This window comes from Penicillium robsamsonii (genome assembly GCF_028829455.1).
Source record: "Penicillium robsamsonii strain IBT 29466 chromosome Unknown utg000001l_segment0_segment0, whole genome shotgun sequence".
Classification (NCBI taxonomy): Eukaryota; Fungi; Ascomycota; class Eurotiomycetes; order Eurotiales; family Aspergillaceae; genus Penicillium; species Penicillium robsamsonii.
The window spans coordinates 3,789,746-3,814,681 of record NW_026643219.1 but is presented as its reverse complement, the minus strand read 5'-3'; the positions used below and the strand labels follow the sequence as shown (position 1 = coordinate 3,814,681).

General features: G+C 48.0%; 8 protein-coding genes across 8 annotated transcripts; 6 read left to right on the top strand and 2 right to left on the bottom strand.

Moving 5' to 3' along the window:
- Positions 1-40: 40 nt before the first annotated feature.
- N7447_001511 (putative serine/threonine protein kinase) lies at positions 41-2,629 on the top strand (the record flags this gene model as incomplete). The annotated part of the gene is made up of 1 exon (XM_057225787.1): positions 41-2,629. The coding sequence occupies one exon, from the start codon at positions 41-43 to the stop codon at positions 2,627-2,629; it is 2,589 nt and encodes an 862-aa protein (XP_057089803.1).
- Positions 2,630-3,064: 435 nt separating this feature from the next.
- On the top strand, positions 3,065-4,947 carry N7447_001510 (uncharacterized protein; the record flags this gene model as incomplete). Its single annotated transcript, XM_057225786.1, has 2 exons — positions 3,065-3,259; positions 3,316-4,947. 2 exons carry the CDS (start codon positions 3,065-3,067, stop codon positions 4,945-4,947), a joined length of 1,827 nt encoding a protein of 608 aa, XP_057089802.1.
- A 381-nt stretch (positions 4,948-5,328) lies between these two features.
- Positions 5,329-5,667, bottom strand: N7447_001509 (uncharacterized protein; the record flags this gene model as incomplete). Its single annotated transcript, XM_057225785.1, has 2 exons — positions 5,329-5,468; positions 5,523-5,667. 2 exons carry the CDS (start codon positions 5,665-5,667, stop codon positions 5,329-5,331), a joined length of 285 nt encoding a protein of 94 aa, XP_057089801.1.
- A 1,158-nt stretch (positions 5,668-6,825) lies between these two features.
- Positions 6,826-8,327, top strand: N7447_001508 (serine/threonine-protein kinase; the record flags this gene model as incomplete). The annotated part of the gene is made up of 4 exons (XM_057225784.1): positions 6,826-6,857; positions 6,929-7,259; positions 7,317-7,473; positions 7,528-8,327. The coding sequence occupies 4 exons, from the start codon at positions 6,826-6,828 to the stop codon at positions 8,325-8,327; spliced, it is 1,320 nt and encodes a 439-aa protein (XP_057089800.1).
- An 880-nt stretch (positions 8,328-9,207) lies between these two features.
- On the top strand, positions 9,208-10,008 carry N7447_001507 (ubiquitin-conjugating enzyme E2; the record flags this gene model as incomplete). The annotated part of the gene is made up of 4 exons (XM_057225783.1): positions 9,208-9,234; positions 9,305-9,316; positions 9,453-9,603; positions 9,725-10,008. The coding sequence occupies 4 exons, from the start codon at positions 9,208-9,210 to the stop codon at positions 10,006-10,008; spliced, it is 474 nt and encodes a 157-aa protein (XP_057089799.1).
- A 515-nt stretch (positions 10,009-10,523) lies between these two features.
- Positions 10,524-11,940, top strand: N7447_001506 (aminotransferase-like domain-containing protein; the record flags this gene model as incomplete). Its single annotated transcript, XM_057225782.1, has 3 exons — positions 10,524-10,997; positions 11,060-11,421; positions 11,478-11,940. 3 exons carry the CDS (start codon positions 10,524-10,526, stop codon positions 11,938-11,940), a joined length of 1,299 nt encoding a protein of 432 aa, XP_057089798.1.
- A 290-nt stretch (positions 11,941-12,230) lies between these two features.
- Positions 12,231-13,043, bottom strand: N7447_001505 (DUF3455 domain-containing protein; the record flags this gene model as incomplete). Its single annotated transcript, XM_057225781.1, has 2 exons — positions 12,231-12,338; positions 12,399-13,043. 2 exons carry the CDS (start codon positions 13,041-13,043, stop codon positions 12,231-12,233), a joined length of 753 nt encoding a protein of 250 aa, XP_057089797.1.
- Positions 13,044-14,538: 1,495 nt separating this feature from the next.
- Positions 14,539-18,240, top strand: N7447_001504 (U2 snRNP complex subunit HSH155; the record flags this gene model as incomplete). Its single annotated transcript, XM_057225780.1, has 1 exon — positions 14,539-18,240. One exon carries the CDS (start codon positions 14,539-14,541, stop codon positions 18,238-18,240), a length of 3,702 nt encoding a protein of 1,233 aa, XP_057089796.1.
- Between the last annotated feature and the right edge of the window lie 6,696 nt (positions 18,241-24,936).

Here is a 24,936-nt window from a genome sequence, read left to right as displayed (position 1 = left end):
TCTCCATACCTGGCTCATTTCAAGATCGTCTTTACTCGCAATGGATTCTCGAACATCCCGTCTCTTGGACCCATCCTCTGCAATGGCAGCCATCACCAGGCACAAAGCAGAAGCAATCAAGCTAGCTCGTGAACAAGGGGTGGCCGTCCAAGAGATGTGTCGTCGTGCGAAAACTGAGGTTCCGCCATACGAGTTTGAAGAGTTGATAGGCAAAGGTGCCTATGGTCGTGTTTACAAAGGTCACCAAAAACCATCAGGTCGTCTGGTTGCCATCAAAGTCCTAGATATTGACTCGCTGGACTACAAGTCGCTTCGAGATTTCCGAGATGAGTCGATAAAGGATTTCATCCATGAGACTAAGGTGATGAAGCAAGTGAAGGACTCTGGTGCCAAAAACATCAACGAAATTATTGAAGCCATCTCAATCCACTCTCAATTGTGGCTGGTTTGCGAGTACTGCCCCGGTGGCAGTGTCCGTACCTTGATGCGTGCAACAAACGACAAGCTGGATGAAAAATACATCATTCCAATCGCTCGTGAGCTGGCTGTTGGACTTCGTGCTATTCACGAAGCTGGGGTCATTCATCGCGATGTGAAGGCTGCAAATATTCTCATTCATGAAGAGGGTCGTCTGGAAATCTGTGACTTTGGTGTTGCTGGTGTTCTACAATCACAGCGGGACAAACGATCAACCTGGATTGGAACACCGCACTGGATGCCGCCAGAGATGTTTGCAACTCGTGGAGAGGCCCATCTCTACGGGAGTGAAATTGATGTGTGGGCATATGGGTGCACATTGTTCGAATTCGCGAACGGGAACCCACCAAACGCGGGCCTACGAGAACGAATGCAAATCGGTCGCCAGCTTAATCGCAAAACTCCCCAGCTGGACAGCGATCAGTACAGCCAAGGCTTGAAAGATCTTATTGCCTACGCCCTTGACTCCAATCCGGACACTCGCCCCACTATGGCAGATATCCTTTCCCACCCCTACATTGCTGATACAGAGGAGGAATATCCCACCGAATCTGTAAGTGAGTTGGTGAGGAACTACTACCAGTGGTCTCAGCGAGGAGGCCAGCGTATTTCTTTGTTCCACCCAGGCGGCGCCCAGGCAGCTGAACTCCCAGGCATCGAGGAGTCAGAAGATGACTGGAATTTTAGTACAACAGATGGGTTCGAACGAAGATTCTCTGTCATTGACCTGGATGAGATTGCCGCCTCGCTGGCGGAGATGGAGCAATCAACCAGTCCTACCGATGCAGGGCCTGAGCAGGACATGTATGAACAGTTTTCGGAGGACGATCTTAACTATGAAGATAAGGCCAATTTCGATGAACGTGTGCGCCGAGGTGCCGAGGCAATGGAAGGCCTGTTTGATGAGGGAAAGCCCAGCTATACATACGAAACAAAAAACGACTTTGTCCCCATCGAACCCACTTCAGATCTTCCCCTCCGTGCGGAAACAGACCGCTCCTCTGTCACATCAACTTTTCTCGATATCGACATCGGGTCATTCGAGGCCTCACACTACGCAGCAGGGGCTCCATCTGCGCAGCCTTTCCAATTGGTTGATGCGAACACTATCCGCGCGAACCGTTCCAGTCTTCGGTTGAATAGGACCTCCTCTGAGAACACCTCAAAATCGTCTGATATCAGTGTGGCTGGCAGCAGTGTGGATGATGATCGAAACCTCGAAGATACCTTCGTGCCATCTGGTCCTCGACCTCCCACCATGGACTGGAAATTCCCGTCATTCATACAAGATGAAGAGGAACAATCGGAAGAAGAAAAAGAAGAGGAGGTTCCTGCACAGAAGCCCATAACGGAGGAGTCTTTCCAGGCTGAAAAGCGAGCCACCATGCAGTGGACATTCCCAGTCATGGGATCCGTGCCCGAAAGCCAAACATACGATGACCGACATGACACCCTCCGAGCTCCACTGCCTGAGGTCCAGCCTCCGCCGCAGTCGCAACCACAGCCAACAGATGAACCAGGTGACTCTCGTCCTTCAACTTCGGCATCAAATACCTCCGACTCAGATTACGATCCATTCCGCTTCGATCGCCCCGACACCCCAGAGGGCGCAAACACTCTTCATCACAGTCATTTTTTCGATACAGAACTCCCCGCTATGATGGAACTAGCCGGTTATAATGAATATGAGGGTTCCGGGATCCTCGATGGCCCCGGACCGGACGAGGAATCTCACCCTACATGGAGGGCGCACTCCGGGGGTTCCTCGTTTGAAGATAGTATGACAGCTTTACCCACAGCCGTTCCAATTCCCCAAACCCCCACTGCTTCCTCGGTGACTTCGGGCCCGGTTTCAGAGCCGGGATCTCCCGTGTTCGACACTCCGGTGTTCGAAACTATACGACATGCACGACACGATGTATCTGAAGTCCCTATGTCACAGGCAGAAGATAAGCGACCAATTCCTTTCCCGGCTCTCAATCCCCCAAGTGCAGCAGGTCTGATGGAAGGTATGGATGATGGTGTGGTGACAGCAGAACTTGACCGTTTGCTGGGTGATTTCCTAGAGTCGCTTTCGGCGACTGGTGAGGCATTGTCACAGGCCGGTATCAAACATGAGACGAACGGTGCTCGTGTTGCTGAGCATGTCTAAATGACTTCATGGGCTTGTGGGATATTATTACTAGTAAATATCCTTAGTCGGAATGCATTCAAGGAGGCCCGAAATGTTGAGGTTCATGTTAGTATCTACAATTCCAGAGACTAATAATATGTTCACTTTACGCATGTTTCCAAGGATCATGCAGGCACTGCTTGCAAATATGTACTTTCTTTGCCCGTAAAAATATCATTGGAGCTACGCCTATATAGCCTTGAGACCAAACAAGGTAGAGGCATGGGCACTGGACTTGTCTAACAAGTTCTGAATTAGTGCCCCAAGTGCCCAAGTTTCAATTTGGGGAGGTAGACCGTCCAGTATCCCATCTCTTCTCCCATCTCCTCCTCCTCCTCTTCTTCCTCTTCCTCTTATATCCCATCTCGTATCCCATCTCTCTTTCCTCTGTCACTACTTCTCTTTGCTTCCAAAATGGCTTCCCTTTCATCCTCGAATACTTCAGAAAAGCCATCAGAGGCCTCGTTGCCCCTTGGTATCTTCTCTCCTCCACGGAATTCCTACGAATGGAAGAGAGCCCTTGCCAATGTGAAATGGCTATGTTTCAACCACCAATACAAACAATGTGTCTTGCGTTGCAATCAGCTCATAGACACCGCGTCCAATCCGGTTTGTGTTTCACAGATCTCATCTCAGACTCTGACCCCTAACGGGTGTATACATAGCTCCATCCGATCCGTGCGACCTACCTCCACTATTATGCAGCCACCTCATATGAGTATATGGGACGAGCAGCTCACATCTTTTCGGCTGTCAAAGTCCCGCTTCTGACTTCTGCCATGGAGCAGTTTCAGACTGCCTATGAATCTTTGCCAGCCGCTATCCCGCTGCCGGTTCTGAATCCCAACCAGACATACTCGCCAGTTACTTTTCTCCATTCGCCTAACTCGTCTCCTCGGTCTTCTGTGACTACTGTTGTATGGAGTCCACCTTTGTTGGACCGTGATGTTGCTCCAGGTCCTGGTCCTGGTCCGAATTCTGAAGCTCTGTCAGTTGAGAATCTGTCGGCTCATAATGCTGGGCTGGCTCGCACACCTCCTTCGCCTGTCCCTTTTCCTTCTTCCTCTTCCAACTCGACTATTACCACTGCTTTCTGTGTCACACCACCTCCTGCTGCTCGGGAAGTCTCACGTCTTGACTATGATGCTCCTCCTCCGGCTTTTCATATTCCACCTCCAACGCGCAAGCCCCCTCCTCCACCAAGCGATGTTTCTCCTCGCCCAGCTACGAGAGACCAATTGATCTCTTTTAATAGTGACAGAGATGGGCTTCCCAGCGGGGGATCTATCGTCCGAAGCATTGCCCTAATGATTGATAGCTCTATTATGGCGGGAGGCGACGACCCTTTTGTGACCCGCACGCCGCCAAAACCTCGCATCCCAAATCAGCCACCAATGCGTCTGTCTCCGATCAAGTTTCCAGCTGGACTTGAGGATCCAGTAAAGCGTAGCGCGCTTATCCCACCCCCACTTGCAATCCGGAAGAGCTCCGGTGAAGTGCACATGTGCAACAGCTCTACAATGGTAACCTGCAGAGATCCAGAGCAGGAGACATCCAAGTCTGAGGTGAATCGACCTGTCCGAGCTCGCCCTCCCCGGCTGCCCTTGAAGATAAACCCAACGGGGCACCTGAATGCTAACACAGAGAAGACAAACTTTCTAACCCTAGCACCGCAGCCTAAGTGTCTAGGTCCCGTCCTCCCTTCGCCCATGACCACGCCTCCACCAACACCCACCCCCATCTTGAGAAAAAAGGTCCCCTTCCTAGGTTCGCCATTTACCAGCCGCGCAGGCTCGCCTGAGCAGAAAAGCACCAAGTGGCTCTCATCGCGGTCCACAAAGCCTTCCCCCGCACCTGTCAGCGCCGCGCGCGTCGCCCAGATCAATGAGTTCAACAGCGCCGTTAAGTGGCTCCGTGAGCACATTCCCGCCGACGTTACCGGGCTCCGCAAGCAGATCAAGCATGTCGCGGACCTTCAGCAGGCTCGTCGCTCTCGCAATACGACCATGGCCCGCTCTGCCTCCTTCTGGACTTTTTCTCCCGTCAAGTCTAATCCCGGTGAACCACAGGAACCTCCTGTGATCGAGGGACCTAACATTGATGGGTATGGAAACGTTATTCGGATTGAGACTAAGGTGCAGCGCATTAAGCGCCTCAGGGAAGAGAATTGGAGGATTGGTATTCGGTCAAAGCATAGTCTCTGGAAGGGAACTGAGTACTATGACCAGCTTTGCCAAACTGCTTTGGCCGAGCTTGGTGAGACGGGTTATGGATCTCGCGAATGGTTCAAGCGGTGAGGTCTCATTGCTTGTTTTCTTTTTCGGAGGTTGGGTGTCGTGAAACTACTGATACGGTTTCATGGCATTGGAGCCTTTCAATTCAAAATGCTCAATCTGCCTGAGTGGTTGACCATTCGGATCATGGGTATCACCATGGTCTCAGACGTGTTTGATCAACCTGGTTTGCGGATCGAGGTGGTTCGAAGTCGAGTATGCCATCGGGTATACTGAAAATATTGCATCTTCGCTCACTTTGTTTGGTACAAAAGATCTTATGGTCTTTTGTATATTACTGGTTGGGTGAAGGTTGCATGGAAAACATCCTGTTGAATTTCTTTCTTAATCTTAATCTCAATTCCAAAAGTCAGTTTGTTATTCTCATCCTTCGTCCTAACCTCCTTAAAGACCTTTACTCAAAACAGAGCCAAGTCCCTCTCCCAGACCACCTTTCCCAAACATGCCACCCAATTGATTCCCGAGTTGATCTTGAATCTTGCTTAGATTCTGATCCTCGGTGAGTTTCTTGCCAGTCAGACTCTCTTTAGATGAACTCTAGTTAGTATACTTCTTTTTTCTTCTTCGGGTTAACATACTTTTCAGTCCATAAGACACCTTTGTCTCGCCCATGTAGTCAAGCAAAAGCTCTTGGAGCTGTTTCTGGTATGGGTCTAGATAACCAGCGACCCAAGCGCCAAGTAGAATTACCTGGAAGGTAAGGAAGAAGAGGAAGGATATCATGATTCAAAGTTCAAGTTGATAGCAAATCTCATAGAATAGGCCTACTTAATATACCTCTTGTTTAAGCCTATGACGTCTGGTGACGCTGTGGCAGGCAAGGCACCTGGTGGGGCCGGATTGTTTATTGCCAATCATGGAAGGGCTGTTATATTAATTTCCATTTCAAATTAACATGTTGGTGTCATTTTTTTTTTGGATTGTCTATGTTATAAAGTAGTGGAAGTGCTACATAGATAGGTCTTGAATCTTTTATGTCCCAACCTTGAATTTGAAAAAAATATATATTTTTGCTGAGATAGAAAACGGTGAATTCGCATACATGTACATATGTACCTTGTAACTAGCGACATATCTGCTTTAAAGTAGCATATAGCTATAGGCTGTTAATACTAATACTTGGAAACATGTTTTTGCATTACTGTCCCCTTTAACAACTTATATTAATACTATTAGCGCCGAATCTCAGCCCTGGAGGCAGTAACATTCCCGTTGTGGCTGTGCTTGGCGCTAAACCCTACAGTCCCGAATCCCTCAAGTCTTATCGCGTCTAGAACTGATCTTCCCTCTCTTCAGCTTTTTTTTACACTTTTTTTTATTCATCTCCTCTGACTTCCAAGATTACAATTGAGTAGTGATCTTTGATCCTCAGTTATCAATCCGTTGTTCTGGTAGGTCTACTCTGTTTGGGTCCAGCCACCCCCGCGCACACCCCTCGAATTCGGCATTTCTATATTTTTGATATCGCTGACCGTTATTCTCTCTTAGATTGGACTCCATTTTCGATAAAACCCTCAATCCTTGAATCCTAACCTCTCTTCTTCGTTCTACTCGTTGCTACCTAACGGGTCGTGCCCATTCGAGCCCATCACATACATCTACCACCTTGGGCATCTACAGCCCTATCCCCACATCATGAGTTGTGAGTCGATATTCCAGATTTATGGGACTTGGTTCTCTATTTGATCTTGCTATGATTCGTCATTTGGTGTTGCCCGAATATTGTCCGGCTTCGCGTCAGCATTATCCCCAATCTGACACCTCACTGCGTTGGAATTGCCATGTCGATCTACACCCTTCCTGTCAGCTCTCCGTGGGATATATGGGGGCTAGGAGGATTCCTAGCTGTCATTTTGTGTCACGGTCTGCTTCGCAATTCTCATGTCCTCCCCCCTCGGTCGGCTCCTCCAGGGGTCCTTTGCTTCATTTGTCTTGCGCGTTTCATCTGAGCGGCCCCGCAATTTACTAACTCGTACTCTTCCAGTCGCAAACATGCTCAACAAGCTGTCCGGACAGCCAGAGAGCTACGAAAAGAAGTACGGCCTCCTTACCCTAGCGCCCTTACCCCACATTCGCTGACATATTCTTTTTTGGCTGGCTGTAGGGCTCTCTATAGATTCGGACGGACGCTGGGTGCAGGTACATACGGAATTGTTCGCGAGGCGGATAGCACCGAGGGACAGAAAGTTGCGATCAAGATAATTCTCAAGAAAAATGTTCGTGGCAATGAGAACATGGTCTACGATGAGCTTGAGATGCTGCAATCACTCCAACATCCCCACATTGTCTCATTTGTCGACTGGTTCGAATCAAAGGTGAGCACATATCTATGGGTTGGCCTGTTCGATGTGGAGCTCTAATCGTGGACCTAGGACAAATTTTATATCGTTACACAGCTAGCCACCGGTGGCGAGTTGTTCGACCGGATCTGCGACTATGGCAAGTTCACTGAGAAAGATGCGTCGCAGACCATCCGCCAGGTACTTGATGCCGTGAACTATCTGCACAAGCGCAACATCGTTCACCGAGGTCGGTCTTCTTGAGTCATACTAGCGATTTCCGCGTAACTAACCTTTATAAAAGACTTGAAACCCGAGAACCTTCTCTACCTCACCCGCGCCGCCGACTCTGAATTGGTCTTGGCAGACTTCGGTATCGCGAAGATGCTACATGACCCCTCCGAGGTTCTGACCAGCATGGCTGGCTCCTTTGGATATGCTGCCCCCGAGGTCATGCTCAAGCAGGGCCACGGCAAGGCTGTCGATATGTGGTCCCTCGGTGTCATCACCTATACCCTCCTGTGTGGCTACTCCCCCTTCCGATCCGAGAACCTGACCGACCTCATCGAAGAATGCCGGACAGGCCGTATCATCTTCCACGAGCGGTACTGGCGCGACGTGTCCCAGGACGCCAAAGATTTCATTCTCACTCTCTTGAACGCGGACCCCAGCAAGCGAGTTACCTCAGAGGAAGCCCTCAAGCACGAATGGCTTACTGGAAAGACTGCGAGCGACCGTGACTTGCTGCCTGAAATCCGCACCTACATTGCACGTGCCCGTCTCCGCCGTGGAATCGAGATCGTCAAGCTCGCCAACCGTATCGAGTCGCTCAAGATGCACGAGGAAGAGGACGGAGAGGATATCCCCAGCCCCATGGACATGGGCACCTCATCCGAAGAACCAAGTGTGGCTGAACCACCAGTGTCAAACGACGATGCCAGTCCTGTCCCTACCCCTGGCCACGCCAAGAAGAAGAGTCTGGCAAGCGCTGCTCGCGGTGCTATTTTCCGTGAAGTTGTGCTGGCCAAGGTTCGCGAGCAGAAGGAGGCTGAGGAGCGGGAGAAGATTGAACGTGAAGCTCGTGAGAAGACTGGCTCTGCTTAAATTGTTTACCATCTTTCTTGTCGCCTTTATATCTTACATCTTGTCCATATGCTGTTCCTACGCCTATCCTGCCCTGTTATTCTCTTTTGTGTGCCTGGCGGTTTCTTGGCTATAGTTCTGTGATTCCCATTTTTCATAGTCAATCAGAGTGAACATACAATATTTAAGCAATCACCACTGCTCTTACTATTTGGATCAAGACTTATTTTAATCATGCGTCTATCCTATATAAGTCACGGAAATTTTCAAAGTCTAATAAAAGCATCTCACGTGCTATAGATGGAAGCTAGGTACTAAATTCTATATTCCAACCTTGATCTATAGAGGTAACACCAATAAAGGGGGGGTATATATGAGGTTTCTAAAAAGGCCACATAAGCGACTATTGTTATTCGCTGATATATACTGCTCAATATCGCATCGCTGCCTGACTACATATGTAATAACTATATAATTTGAATCCGGAGCCGCATGCTCAAGTCGAGATGTTTTGGTCTAACCCCTGTGGTATCTCACCTTCCCAGCTTCGGTCCCTATATACAAATTGAAGTTTATGAATAAAATAGAAATCTATCAAGTATAAAAGTAGTATGTGACATGAGCAATATAGAGTCAGGTGTCGATATCACGTGTACCGATATATAATCTCCCCACTTCTTAAGGCTAGCTTTACACCGTCACTGGACTTTCAACAATATCTCTTCTCTTTTAGACATCTCATATACATTCTTTAGTTCATTCTCATCCCACTTGTTGAGAGGTTCCTCGCTTTCCCGTCTTCACGTCATACATTTACTCTACTCCACCTAATCGAGACACCGCCCCTCATTTCTCCACCGGAGCTCACACATCTAAATCTTTTCTTTCAACCATCGCAGCAATGTTCGCTACAAAGCGTCTGAGCAAGGTAAGTCATACTCTGGATCTGAAGGGGACTAGAATGCACATTTTATTGACTCTATATTCATGACCTATAGGAGCTCATTAAGGTACCAATTCCTCCGTTTTCCTCTCGGTCTTATCGCCTTTGTTCCCGCCGATGGCATACTTTGAGAGCATACCATGGCACCCTTACATATTGCTCATTCTATGAACATGTTTTTCTGACCTCTTATGGCTTTTTAGATGAAAGAGCATGTCCCACCGGGAATTACAATCGTGAAATGTGACAATCTAGAGGAATGGCAAATGGACATCAAGATCCTTGACCAGAATCCACTTTACCTGGACCAGACTTATCGCCTGAAGTTTACCTTCAGTAACAAGTACCCTATTGGTAAGTTCCATCTTCTCAGCAGCCTCTGTCTCTATCGTCTCTCGGTAGCTCCATTCCATCCCTCTTGCCTTTGTCTCGTCTTTTTATCAGATCATTCTGGGTTTTGACACAATCATTCTAGAACCCCCAGAGGTCCAATTCATCCAATGTCCTGACTCCACTGGTACACCCCGCACAATCCCAATGCACCCCCATATCTACAGCAATGGCATTATCTGCCTTGACCTCCTGGGCTCCGCCGGTTGGTCCCCAGTGCAGACAGTTGAGAGCGTTTGCATGAGCCTTCAGAGCATGCTGACCGCCAACACTCGCAACGAGCGACCCGCCGGTGACCAGGAGTTCATTTCTACCAACCGCCGTCGCATCCGTGACATCAACTTTGTCTATGAGGATGACAATGTATAAACCTTTAGCTCCTCCCAGGCCGGAGCTGGTCCGTGGTGTGTTTGAAATATGGGATGGCTTGAGATGGCAGGGTGGGGGCGTACACCGGCGTTTTCTGCATAAACTGCAATTCCGCCCCTTGATATTTGAGCGGCTGGGTTTACATCATGTCTGGTGACATTTTATTCTTTGCGTTTGCATTCATCCTGGCGCTGGCCTATTGTTGGTCTCAATCGTGAAAGTGGCTTTCTTGCGGGCGTTCAAGGGTTTTCCTTATTTAGCAATACGATCAATAAGAGAACCGCTTCTCTTTGAGCGATATTTGGTGAGTAGAGTAGACAAGAGAGAAGAAATCAAGTAATAGAATCCACGGTATGAGCAATTGTCCATTTTATCTGGGGAAATGATAGTGGATATTCAATGTGATTGGCCAGATCGCTTATATTCCCGAAGCAAGAATGGTACAAGTCATCCAAGCCCCAAATATAAGAGCAAGCCAGATTTCTCAAAAATATCTGTCATTATTATCATCAGAGATGGTACCTACGATCCAAATCGACCTTTTCCAGGGATGGCCCGCAACGGCCATGCTTCCAGTGGAACGTCTCAAACAAGCAGCCAACAGCGCCCTATCCAACAAAGCCATATTCACCGAAGGATTTGCCTATGGCCCTGACGAAGGCTACTTCCCTCTAAGAAAGAACATAGCAGCGTGGCTATCCCAATCCTATACGCCTGTGCAGCCCATCAGCGCAGAGCGGATATGCATTACTGGCGGTGCCAGCCAGAATCTAGCATGTGTATTGCAAGTATTCACGGACCCAGCGCAGACAGAGATTATATGGTTCGTGGAGCCAACATATCATCTTGTCTTCCGGGTATTCGAGGATGCTGGGCTCAGTGGCCGGATGCGAGGGATACCTGAGGACGGGGAGGGGATGGATGTTGCTGCACTTGAACTTGATTTGGAAGCATTTGATCGTGGAGATCTACTCTATCAAGCTGGTTGTGTATGTGCCTTTTTCATACTAAGCTAGTTATTTTCCCATATAATCCATGCTAATGGAAACAGGAGAAGACATACAAGCTCGACAGGCCGTATAGAAAGATATACAAGCATGTTATATATTGTGTTCCGAGTTTTTCTAATCCATCGGGCACCACAATGTCTCATTCGCGGCGCGAGGCACTTGTTAGAGTGGCACGGAAGTACAATGCTCTTGTTGTCGCTGATGATGTGTATGATTTTCTCAGTTGGGGTCTTGGACATCCCCAGTTGCGTCTCGTGGATATAGATCGGGTGCTTGATGGCGGCCCAGAAGATCAATTCGGCAATGTCGTGAGCAATGGATCATTCAGCAAGCTTATTGGCCCGGGATGTCGAGTTGGATGGGCTGAAGGGACCAAAGACTTCATATATGGTCTTTCTCAAGCGTGGGTCTTCATTCTTCATTCTGAACCCTGAAACTAAGCTGAAAATCCACGTGCAGTGGCTCTACGCGCTCTGGTGGTGCTCCTTCGCAACTAACGTCAACTTTCATCAACGACCTGCTTGAGGATAGCTTCTTGCCTGAATATATTACCAACACCCTAGTCCCCGAAGGACGCAGAAGGCATTGCATTCTGGCATCGGCAATCAAAACACATCTCGGTCATTTTGGCGTTTCATTTACTCCTGATCCGGAGACTAGTCCAGTCGCGGGGGGATACTATATCTGGCTTCAGCTTCCGGCCGCATTGACCGCAACTCAAGTGTGCCGAGAGGCTCTGGAGATACAAAATTTGGTGCTGGGTGGCGGTGAGACGTTTGCAGTTCCAGGAGAGGATACTCCAGGGGGAGATTTGCATCGCAGACTGAGACTTTGTTTCATGTGGGAGGATGAAGGGCGGCTAGTTGAGGGGGTGGAGAGGCTAGGGCTTGTCATTCAGAGTGTACTGACAAACAACGAATAGAAGAAATAGCTATTTGGAGTTCCTCATGAGTGTATTCCTTATAAAATGTGTACTCGCTACTTCAGATGTCGAATTTATTAGAAATCCCATGATGCAACCTTGAAAATACCTACTTGGGAGGTTGTAAATTGTTTCCTTCGATAAATCTTAACGTAATTCGTGAACTGTATTTTCCACACAGTTCTAGATACATATATTAGAAAAGACTTGCTCTCGCAGCCGTATATATCGCTTGTAAAAAAAATCCAAAATTCACCATATACTTGAAACAGGAACTCAGCACGCTTCTGTCACCCGTAAAACCAATATTCTGCAGCATAATCAACTTGAATCGTTTCGTTTTGACCAGCGCACGTAGAGGGCGCGTCACCTTGAGATGTCACAACTCGGTAAACTTCCTATTTAGAACAATTCGGTCAGATAATCATGCTCTAGCGTCGTGAATAATCTGAGCTTACCTGAATACCCTTTCCCTTCTTGTGTCCCAACTTAAGCCACGGGACATCACCGCAGGATTTTGGGTTTGACTTTGGCGCTGGGGAAGAGGCTATCTTGCTAGCAGCAATCCAGGACTTGGAGCCACTTAGTCCCATGTCAAATATCGGGTCTCCATCGGCGTCAAAGTAATGTTCGCCAATGATGAGGTTGGTACTTCTCGTTCCCTGGGCCACAAGGGTTGCCATGAACGCGAGAGATCCAATAGGAGTGGTGCTAATAAGTGCGGGAACTTCGTGGAGGAGAGCTAAAGATGACGATGCAATGCAAGAGGCGTCGAAGAGTGTAGCGGCAGCTCCTGTGGCTTTGGGCTTGACGATGGTTTTGGAATCTGAGGAAGCATTCGATGGACAGGTATAGTTCTGTGTTCCTCGGCCCAATGCAACATATTTGAGAGTCAGGTTCGTGGATGGGGCTGGAAGTTGTGACTTTGTCGCGTTCAATGAGAGGGATACATTTGCGAGAGAGCAGTTCCCAATGCTTATCTTGTCAAGTTGGTGGGAGATGTGGGAAAATGAGGAAGCGAGAGCTAGAGGATGAGGAAGACCCGAGTTCCCTTCCACATTTGTTGCTACAAGAAGCAGTGGCAGCACTAAGGAGAACTTCATGGTAACCGGGCAACTTTGGATCTATAAGATGTAGACGGTTTCTAGAATTTGCTTGAGCAAATCTAGTTCTGGGGCTGTGGAGAGGAACTGGGGTATAAGGGCAAGGATAAAACCAACAAACAGGGAAATATATCCCATTTAATGAAAAGGTTGACAGGGCTACTCTAATATGTAACAAAGGACATGCTCGGAGTTTGAGATATGCCGCACAGGTAACCTGGCTCTCGGCGTAAACCGAATTGAACCAAGCGTGGTGGATTCTGGTTCAATGAACCTCTGAGGGGGCCAATGATAGATTCCATCTAAGCTGATACCGCTGTTCATATCTGAGTTGTCTACATAGTAAAGCTTGGAAATTATCCGAGTCTGCTGACTGGGGACACCGGCGGGCTTAACGGTGTGCTAAAATTGGCTTCTTTGTTGTCAACCCCACCTAGCTTGAAAGATTGCTAGAGAGATGGGAAATGAATTTTCAACTCTGCATTGGTTAGGACAGAAAGAATGTAACCACAGGGCTTTGTAAGTTACACTAGCACCGTTGCCCGCCAGCAAAATGTCGCGTTGATGTTGGACAATCTTGGAATAAATTGGGATATGGGCAAAATTGGGTGGTCTTTGTCAATCTAACATACCAGTAGAATCAGCCTTGGAAGGCATATTAACCAAGTACATCCTTCTGAATCTGGAACTGTTGCAGGCGCTTATTTGAAGCACCTAGTATAGTCTAGATCTGTCATTGGCTATCGGAGAGTTTCCTGCTCTTTTCCCCAGCCATATTAGGAACTTTATTCCTAAATTAGACAATTAATTTCAAGTGCAGGAACAAAAGTACATGCAGACCTTCACTGTCCTTGATACACCGATGTGGGACATAAATAGACCATAAGCGCCCTCGCAGCGCCACAGATTTGAAGACAATCAGGCAGCAACACATACATTTATAAGCTACAAAGTACAATGTGCGATGCCATCAAATACAAAGCATTATAGAAGAGAGAATGGCACTTCGAGGTAGAAATATCAATGGTTTCCAAGGTTCTAACCAACTAGTAAGTAGCTCAGCTGGTCCCGCGACAATGTAAAATGCTTTGAGAGCTCAAATCTCCTTTAAGCATAATCCATAATCTCTCATTTTGGCCTCTTTGGACTGTTTTCCAATTCATTATTCCCTCCTGTTGGGGATGTTTCCCATTTTCCTTTCACATCGCTGTCCCGCCAGTCAACACAGTTGACCGCCCTGGCCTCCAGCCCCAAGGCAAAATCATGATTATGTCACAACTCACGTGATCACTCATACCCAACCCGGGAGCTAAGATGTCTAATCACGTGCAACCTAATCACGACCTTTTCATCACGAGGCGGCTAGCAACACAGCATCCTCAATCACCATTATTGTGACCGTTACAGCGGTTTTCAATCCGGATGTAGCTGCGGTGTTCCCTTCTGCGGTAATACAGGCTCACTCATATCCTTACGACTTTAATATTTCGTCACCATGTCTGACGGTAAGTTTTCGGAAGCTCTCCCGCCTGGTCCCATACTGATTTCCACTGTAGCCGATATCGAGGCTGTCCGACGGCTCCAGGCCGAGCGCAATGCCGCTTCTGGTGCTAAAAAGGGCTCCAAGACGTTTGACCAATCTGCTCAACGCACTGATAACTCGACCAAAGCCTCCCTGACGGAGTCCTTCGACACCTTTTTGTACGAACGGGATGGAGCTGAGAAGTTTTCGAACTACGATACGTCGATCGCTGTTGATGGCGATGAAGAAATGGAAGATGCGGATGGAGGACACAAACTGGTTGGCCAATACACTGCTACCAGAAGCCAGATCGATGAGATGGCGCAAGGAACCGGCGTCGAGGAGGATGACATTTTGCTAGGCCGCGAAAAGGCGGCGCGAATTGCAGACCGCGAGACAGACTACCAAAAACGCCGATTCAACCGTGGCGCCCTGACCCCGACGCGCGCCGACCCCTTCGCTGCCAATGCCCATGCGAATGTTGAAAATGAAAGTCAAACCTACCGTGAGATCATGGCCATCCGCGAGATGGAGAGGGAAGAAGAACGCGTTCAAAAGCTGATTGCAGAGAAGCGGGAGAAGGGTGAAGAGACCACAGAGCACGTGGCTACCTTGAAGAGGGTGGAACACGATAAAGAAAACGCCGAGGCGGGTTCGACCGTTGCGGTGGCTACCGAAAAAAAGCGAAAGAACCGATGGGGCACAGTTGACGAATCTGCTGGGGAGCCAGGCAAAAGATCGCGTTTCGATCAAGCACCTGCTCCCGAAGAAGCACCCAAGACCGGCCGCTCGAGATGGGATCTAGCACCATCTCTCACAGCTGCCACTCCCGTCGGCAACCAAGGACTCGCCACTCCCATGCATCCATCTCAAGCAGGTGTCTCTACAGCTGCAGTCGGATTTGGGGCCGATATGCCCGGTCAAGTTGTCGGCTGGTCTGATGAGGAGCTCGATATCATGCTTCCCGGAGAAGCCGATGGCTATAAGGTCCTTGACCCTCCTCCCGGATATGAACCCATACGAACCCAGGCCCGCAGGCTCACAGCTACGCCAGCACCCATGTCTAGCGCAGGTGGCGTCGGAGGATTCATGATGCAAGAGCCTGAAAGTGTTCAGTCTGTAGGAAAGGATCTTCCAACTGATATCCCCGGCGTGGGTGAACTTCAATTCTTCAAGGCTGAGGATATGGCCTACTTCGGTAAGCTGATGGAGGGTGGCGATGAAAACAGCATGACTGTGGAAGAAATGAAGGAGCGAAAGATTATGCGATTGCTACTCAAGATCAAGAACGGTACCCCACCCATGCGCAAGACCGCCCTGCGTCAAATTACAGACAATGCACGCGAATTTGGTCCTGGAGCTCTGTTCAATCAGATTCTCCCCCTGCTCATGGAAAGAACTCTGGAAGACCAGGAGCGCCATTTGCTGGTGAAGGTCATTGACAGAATCCTCTACAAACTGGATGATCTGGTCCGTCCCTATGTCCATAAGATCTTGGTCGTCATCGAACCACTGCTTATTGATCAAGACTACTATGCTCGTGTTGAAGGCCGAGAGATCATCTCGAACCTTGCCAAGGCTGCCGGTCTTGCTACAATGATCAGTACTATGCGTCCTGATATTGACCACGCCGATGAATATGTGCGAAACACAACAGCACGCGCCTTCGCTGTTGTGGCCTCTGCTCTCGGTATTCCCGCCCTCCTTCCTTTCCTCCGCGCTGTCTGCCGGAGTAAGAAGTCATGGCAAGCCCGGCACACCGGTGTCAAGATTGTCCAACATATCCCTATTCTCATGGGTTGTGCCATTCTCCCTCATCTTAAGGAGCTTGTTGGATGCGTTTCAGGTAACCTCAGCGATGAGCAAGCTAAGGTTCGAACTGTCACCGCTCTATCTCTGGCCTCTTTGGCTGAGGCTGCCAACCCATACGGTATCGAAAGTTTCGATGACATCCTGAGCCCTCTCTGGACCGGTGCCCGCAAGCAGCGTGGCAAGGGTCTCTCTGCCTTCCTCAAGGCTGTCGGCTATATCATTCCTCTTATGGACGAAGAGTATGCCAACTATTATACCACTCAAATCATGGAGATCCTTATTCGAGAATTTGCCTCACCAGATGAGGAAATGAAGAAGGTCGTATTGAAGGTGGTTTCTCAGTGTGCAAGCACCCCAGGTGTGACTGCTACCTACTTGAAGGAGCACGTCTTGACGGAGTTTTTCAAGGGCTTCTGGATGAGACGTATGGCGCTCGATCGACGAAACTACCGCCAGGTTGTCGATACCACAGTGGACCTGGGTCAGAAAGTGGGTGTTGGCGAGATTCTCGAGCGTGTCGTCAACAACCTGAAGGACGAAAGCGAGCCATATCGCAAGATGACTGTGGAAACGGTCGAAAAATTGATTGCGTCACTTGGAGCCGCTGACATTTCCGAGAGGCTGGAAGAACGCCTTATCGATGGTGTCCTCTTCGCCTTCCAGGAACAAAGCATTGAAGACCTTGTCATTCTTAATGGCTTCGGCACGGTGGTAAATGCACTTGGCACACGATGCAAGGCCTATATTCCTCAGATTGTCAGTACTATTCTCTGGCGCCTGAACAACAAATCCCCCACTGTTCGACAACAAGCAGCCGATCTTATCTCCCGCGTTGCGTTGGTGATGAAGCAATGTGACGAAGAAGCGCTCATGGGCAAGCTTGGTATTGTGCTCTACGAATACCTGGGTGAAGAATATCCCGAGGTTCTAGGTTCGATCCTGGGTGCTTTGCGTGCCATCGTCACCGTGGTCGGTATCACCCAAATGCAGCCACCCATTCGTGATCTTCTTCCCCGTCTTACACCCATCCTGCGCAACCGTCACGAAAAGGTGCAAGAGAACACAATTGATCTCGTTGGTCGTATTGCCGACCGTGGTCCCGAGTCCGTGAACGCCCGTGAATGGATGCGTATCTGCTTTGAGTTGATGGATATGCTCAAGGCCCACAAGAAGGGAATTCGCCGAGCGGCCAACAACACATTCGGTTTCATTGCCAAGGCCATCGGTCCTCAGGATGTCCTAGCGGCTCTTCTCGGTAATTTGCGGGTACAAGAGCGTCAATCGCGTGTTTGCACAGCTGTCGCCATTGGTATCGTGGCCGAAACTTGTGCTCCGTTTACTGTCCTACCAGCACTGATGAACGAGTACCGGGTGCCCGATCTCAACGTACAAAACGGTGTGCTCAAGGCGTTGTCCTTCTTGTTCGAGTACATCGGCGAGATGGGCAAGGACTATGTCTATGCTGTCACCCCGCTGCTCGAGGATGCCCTTGTCGACCGTGATCAAGTCCACCGACAGACCGCTGCCAGCGCGGTTAAACACGTCGCACTTGGTGTCATCGGTCTTGGTTGCGAGGACGCCATGGTCCATTTGCTCAATCTGCTCTTCCCCAACATCTTCGAGACCAGCCCCCACGTCATTGATCGAGTCATCGAAGCCATCGAAGCCGTCCGCATGGCGGTCGGCACTGGTATCGTTATGAACTACGTTTGGGCTGGTTTGTTCCACCCTGCTCGGAAGGTCCGCATGCCTTACTGGAGATTGTACAACGATGCATACGTCCAGGGAGCCGATGCGATGATTCCTTACTACCCAGATATGGAGGGCGACGTGGACCGACCGGAACTGTCCATCATTATCTAAACGTTGTAATTGGACGGTCTACTTTCTCCTGCATTATTAGATACAGATTCTATGGGGTGTGATTTTCTAGCCGGTGTTTTCTTTTTTTTCTTTTCTTCCTGGTCAATATTTTTCTTCATATTGGGGGGGGGGGATGTTTGGCGTCTCAAAGTGTAACTGTATCCCATTTACGAAAGGTCAAATTTCAATATCAATTCAAAATTCGAATCGTATTGTTTTGTGATGGATACATTAGATATACTTTGTGGCTGCTTACGATGTGATTCCGGCAAGCCATGGAGATATATATTATTAGCGGTAAACATCTTCCAAGTTACTATGTACGTAAAAACTGCGATTATGATTTTAATATCTTCCCAAGGCTGTTCTAGAGTGTAGAGTCCTGTAGAGTCGATCGTTTCTATCGTAGAATATAATCGACAAGGCCAAGCACTGGTGACAGGGGCAATCAGGCAGGGATCGCTCCTCAGGCCGACAATCATGTCAATCACCGAGATCTTTAAACAGGGGAGTCTGGGGTAACGGTCGACGTCACGTATACGATATTATCAACATCTACAACACACATGTAGGTCGACCTAACAAGACATTCAAAGAGAATAATCCCTCAACTTCAATTCATAGGAGGGGGGATTCCAACCGCCCCCCTTTGTCTCATCCACATTTTGCCACACAAAAAATAGAAAAAGTCGTCATCACAGGGTCCGAAAGGAATAATTAAAAAGGAGGGGCAGTTCCCATTCGAGTCTCCCCCATCCTTGCCAAGAACGCCAAATGCCTAAGCTTGCCGTGGGAGAGTCTTGGCATATGATGCCGCGTCAGCTCTTTGAGGTGGGGAATATGAGAATTACGTTTAGATATTTTCGAGTTTACATATAACCGAGTATAGTATTGAATATGGAAAGAATTGCGCTACAATATGTATATGTCTAAGTTATAAGCGAAGTACTCCGTACTCCCGACTAACTAAGTACTGATCCTTTGTGAACCCATACAATATAGATATAAAGAACCTAATCGAGGAGTATGTACGCTTCAACACAGCCTCCCCCTGAATTCAAATCCCCAATCACAATGCTGAACTACGAACCGGGGAATGGAGGATATCTCATTTCCTTTGGACGTACTCCGTACTCTGTCTGCACTCTGTACTCGGTGTACTCCATAAACAAGTCAGAAAACACACAGACCCTGATAAGGGGGGTTGTGTAACGCCCCTTTTTTTTTACCTTTTCCATGGTTTGCCCACGGTTCCTTTATTCCGAATTCTTTTTTTCTTTCAGGGTCTAACTATCCGCTTTAGGATATGGAGGATCTTTCTTATTTCTTATTTCTATTATTACAATAACTCACGGAGTTATATATTCTGATATGTACGCTTTCTAGGACTCCACAGAAATCACTGCAAGGACCATGGATCCAAATTGAGCTTCATAGATTAGATCGTGGCACATGCAGGGAACCAAGACCCCACCGGAAAAGTGTAAAGTGTATATACAGTTCAAGGCACATATACGATATGTAGTACAGTGTACAATGTAATGTGTCTATATCGTATAGTGGTGGAGAAGATCGCGTGTCGCGCATCTAACCCCCAAGGACCGTGCGGCTGTGTTTGCACTAAAGTACAAGGTAGCTGTCAAACATGCGAGATACCGAGATTCCTCGGATTCATGTGAAGGAGTACAGAGTACTGGAGAACAAGAAGGTTATGTGGATAAAGTATAGCTATGGTCCAATCAGCAGATTCAATGAACTTACGCACTGTAGGGATCAAGGATTTCGGATGGGAGAAGACTTACGCATTGGATGATTGGAAACTCAACAATGCTGGAAATGCTGTTATCAACGTCGTCTTTTTTTTTTTTTGGTCTTGATTCCCCCTGATTCTAGGCAGAACAAACCAAAAAGAAAACCACGTACGTACAACTAGGTAAGACAAGATTTCTGTTCTCACGGGATGTGATTATTTTTTGTCATTTTTATATATTTTATTTTCTGAATCCATTGCAAGGGATCGGAGAACCCTGCATGACGCCCCATTCGCGACGGTTGAGGCACACAGCGAGGGGGCGTACACATTTTGTGGAGCGCCTCTGGCGCGTTCCATTTTTCTTTGGCTGTTCACAAACTATACGCACTAGGGCAGCTTAGGCTAAGACGGCCCCTCCTTCAAGAGCCGTATTTCCTGCAGTACAATGTTGACATAGGCCAAGAGAACACTCCACTTTCTGCAAGTGCGTCTTTTATGTATAGGTAGACAAGGGGAAGCTTGATCTTTGTTTTGATATAAGTAATTTTGATTTCAAGGGGGCTTTCTCCAGCGCACACCGCAGTTTGTGTATATCCAATAGTGTGAGATGGGAAGGAACTCCAGTATGAACATGGGATTGGACCAAACTTTCTTTTTGGTGGCGGGAGGATCCGATCAAACAGTCGAGTCAATCGCCTGTTAAGGCAATACTCTTCACACCTTCCAGGAAAAAGAGGCGTTACATTAGTCATGCCCGAAGTACTCCGGTCGTTTTCCGATTTTCTCGACACGAGGCCCGCTACGTAATGACGATGGCATCGCAAAATGAGTACTGGTAAAGACTAGTGGACAAATTACTTGGGGTTTAGACTCTAATGCATGAATTCGGCGATTAACTATTCTAATAATATTTCGTCTCTTGAACAGGAGGGAAAAACAAACATGATAAAAAAATTACAGTATTCAAATTCACGATCCACTCACGGCCGTTTCAGGTTATTAGCGTTGACCCTGAGAGTGGCAGTGTTCCTAGCGGGAAATGTGGAGCATAGCCAGGATCGCACGCAGGGATCACAAACTTAGGCCAAACCAAAACGGGCTTTGCGGGGAGTTGGGGGAAAATGGTCACGTCATTTGACTTTTGGAGATTCGAGGGGGTTCATGCGTCTGCAGAAATAGATAGAATTTAGATAAAAGAATAAAAACGGTGGATCTTTGAAAGAAAATCATGGTGAGAAAGGGTCTGAGATATTTCTGAATCCCCTAAGGTTAACCTTCCTACTTTGTACCTACACCAAGCAGATAACCACGTTGACCCCAAATCCGCGGGATGAGCACGCGTCAGCTTCTGGTGGGTCTACAGATACAATTGGTCGATCAATGACTGCCAAGATCGGCTGTCGACTATCTGCCGTCTGCCAGTGGGTCTGGCTTGCAAATAATCATCTATGATTGATCGAAAGGCTCTGCAACAAACATGTAAGAATGTGGACCCAATGGAATTAAGCTAGGCTAGTCTGAATTAGGCTGAGCTAATCTGTACTAGTCCAAACCCATAGAAATAAACCTAAAGGGGGTCCGGTATCGGGGCAATCGGCATGGTTCAATACACTTATCTCTTTTTCTTTTTTGGAATGGGCGGTGGATGCTAGGTACTTGAGTTTATCCAATTTACCCGGACTCCTGGGCCTTCCATGGTCATTTGTAATTGTAAATTTGAGAACCCACAGGTCCACTGTGTGGATGCAAGCTGTGAACGTAAAAGAACGGTTAAACGTTTCAGCTGTTCTATGTATAGATAGAACCCAGGTGTGATTTCTGCAGTGACGCAGCATGGCAGGGGAGGTCCACCAAATACAATATATTTAATTAGTTCGAGTTTTTGACGGGAATATCGTATCTAGCATGAGACAAAAAAGAAAACGGTGATTTGCACACAATGTCAACCTTGATTTAGGGGCAATGACGATCTGCCGTGTGGGAACTGCCAAGATCGCAGCCCCATGCAGATGACAGGCCTTTGTTGGTCAAGGGTACCTGATTGACACTCGGCATTGAGGCGGATCGTCAACGTGCAAGATAAAGATCTGATTACAGCGTTTGGGGAGGGATTTTCATTTCAGCCAGGTGATAATCATTGGATTATAAAGAAAGTCTGGGGGGCTTGATCTATTTCTCCGTGATGAACTGTCACATAAATCTCTGACCGCCCTTTTTCTTTTTTTTTCTGAATTTTCCAGCGGGTTTCTCGGAAACCAGATTATTCCTTACGGAGTAATCCGTAGTGAAATAACAAACTGATAAAAAATACATCTCAGGGTCCCAGAGGACGCGTCATTAATATGAGCCGTGTCACGGAGTATGCTTCCTGCTTGGGAGCAAGAAAAGCGGTCAGGGCTGTGTGGCCCAGAAGACGCTTCAAAGAGGTCCCTCACAACACCTTGAAACTATGCTCCACCCCTCCCGTGTCTAGCAGGGGCCTTCTCCTCTGGTGGACCTGTATAACCTATAGTCTACTCGCGAGATACACTTTTTTTATTATTACAATTTGACTCCAGTCTCAGGATCTGTCCATCCGGCACGCTCCGACTATTGACAATATTGTGGGCAAGCTATACCTTCCTCAAAAAGCACATAATTTTAGGCTACTGAACGCCATGCCAATGTGCTATACGAATAGGGAGGAACCAAACAACCACATATCCACCCAGCACACAAACATCTTGGCGTCCACACTTTCGATCTCACATCCCCTCCCACTTCACCATGCACTCAAAAATCAGCATGAAAACGCCACATTTGCCAACACTGTTGGCGTTCGTTGAAAGCGACGGAAGTCTTCCGGTGAGATGCCAAGTCCACCAACACGGCATGGCGAAAAAAGGGGGGGTTACCCTCAGACTAGAGTCCATTTTTTGCATTGCTTGTTTTTCTTTTATTGGGATTTTGGGGTTCGGTTCGGCTGGAGTTCGCGCCTCTTAATTTCAAGGGATCCATATGGGCTCTTTTTTTTAAAAAAAAAATGGGGCACCTTGAAGCTCAAGGTTTCCTGACACTGTACTCTGTACCTGGGTCTTTTACCCCTTTCACTGTGCAGTGTGGACTTGGGTACCCGACTGACTGCCCAAGTGCTTTGTGTTTTGCTTTTTGGGGAATGTCTACCCCGACCGTGTAGACACGGGACTCTGGCGAGACTCGGAAGACCCGGACTACTGAGACCTTTCGTCTTGGTGTTGATAGTTGAGATGTACAGGGGATAAACCTAGTAACTGATAGGTCGATATGGAGTAGGTTTATACAATATAGATCCATTTATAGTCTCAAGTAACTTTGGGTCTTACAAGGAAACCAAACAATATCGTTCCGAGGTTGACACGATAGCTAAACCAAAAGTAAAGTTGGATAAAATGCTTGGATAAAGTGGTATTTGATAGAAACTTAATCGTTACTCCAATCTTAATCCGGTAACCCGAGACCCACGGTCGTCCTCGAGGCACACTTCCGCCATGCTTGAATAACCACTCCCATAAAAGGGCTTTACTGCATTCGGCCGAACAACCTTGGAAACTTCGCAAGGTGAGCGAATGAAGGCCGAACCGCCGATGTTCGTCCATGGCCCACAAGTTTCTTAATTGTCAGTTCCAAGGTTGAGCTTTTCTGGGAAAGAAACCGCGCACCAAAGGACTCCGTGGCGTCGCCATGGTTTAGTGAAATGCGGAGAAGCTGACCACCTTGGCAGCCCTGAGACTAAAGAGAAACTTCCAATATCGGAATTGACCTTTATTTTGGCTTTGGTTTTAGGTCTTCCATGGTCTCAAGCTACCCGGTTAGGTAGATCTCCGTGATGAGATCACGATTGAACCTTACAACTTGTGTTGTCTTGGAAGTCCTAATTTTTGAATGCTTTGTATAGTTTACGGATCAAGGGAGATACAATATATTATGTACCATTGTACTTCGGTCTCATGCTATATCTTTGTCTTGCCCCCGCTAAAAGCCAATCATCGATGGGGACTTGTATATAGTATAGTGTATGTGATTGGATGGACTCAAGGTTATGTAACTTTTCTTCAGCCTCTTCCTCGGCTCTTGCTCGACGATCCGCCCCCCTCCCTCGTACCTTGTGATCAACCCTGTACACGGAGTACCCGTTACAACAAAGAACGACCCTCCCCCCCCCCCCCGGGGGGGGGGGGGTGACATCAATCCCCGAGACTCGGGGACCATAGCAAAACCATATCGGAAATTTATTTATTGCATATTCACACACTATTGAATGCCAAATTTGATCGGATGGAAGAGCAGACGTCCGGTTCCACAGCACGAGGCATAGGAATAATAAGAAATTCACAAAGGAGAGTAAAAAAAAAGGTCAATGTGTTGTGATATATCTTATTCATGCCGTCCACTCTACCGCGCTATTGCGGGAGCCGCGCCCGCTAATCTATCCAAAGCGGCCTTTTTCCCACCCACCCCCATGGTGGTAGCACTGTTCCGCCCCTCTGACGTCGATGTCCGGCTGTCCCCAATCCCAGGGGAGGAAAAACATGGCTTGCAGCCCGTGGCTCTGTCTTATCACAGGCTCAATACGAGGATGTTATGATCCCGTTTTTGGTCGCCCGGGTGCCTTAGGCGTGGACTTAAGGGTGATTTCTATGTGATACAGCTCGCATGGCCCGGCTAATGGCAGCGTTGGAATTCAAACTTATTCCTTCTTCGTGCAGGAGGCTTTTTTTTTGTGCTTCCGCTGGGACCTCATCACACACTCGTATTTTGTGTGCGTTTGTGGTTATGCGACCGAGGAAGTCGGAAAACCTCCGCGGAATATACAATATAGAGTGTGATTTTCGCTTTCGCTCTGTGGCATTTTCCTTATCCCGTGTGGAGTATGCTCGATCGGAGGTACATCCTCCACATGTCGATGGAGTAACTCTACTTCCATT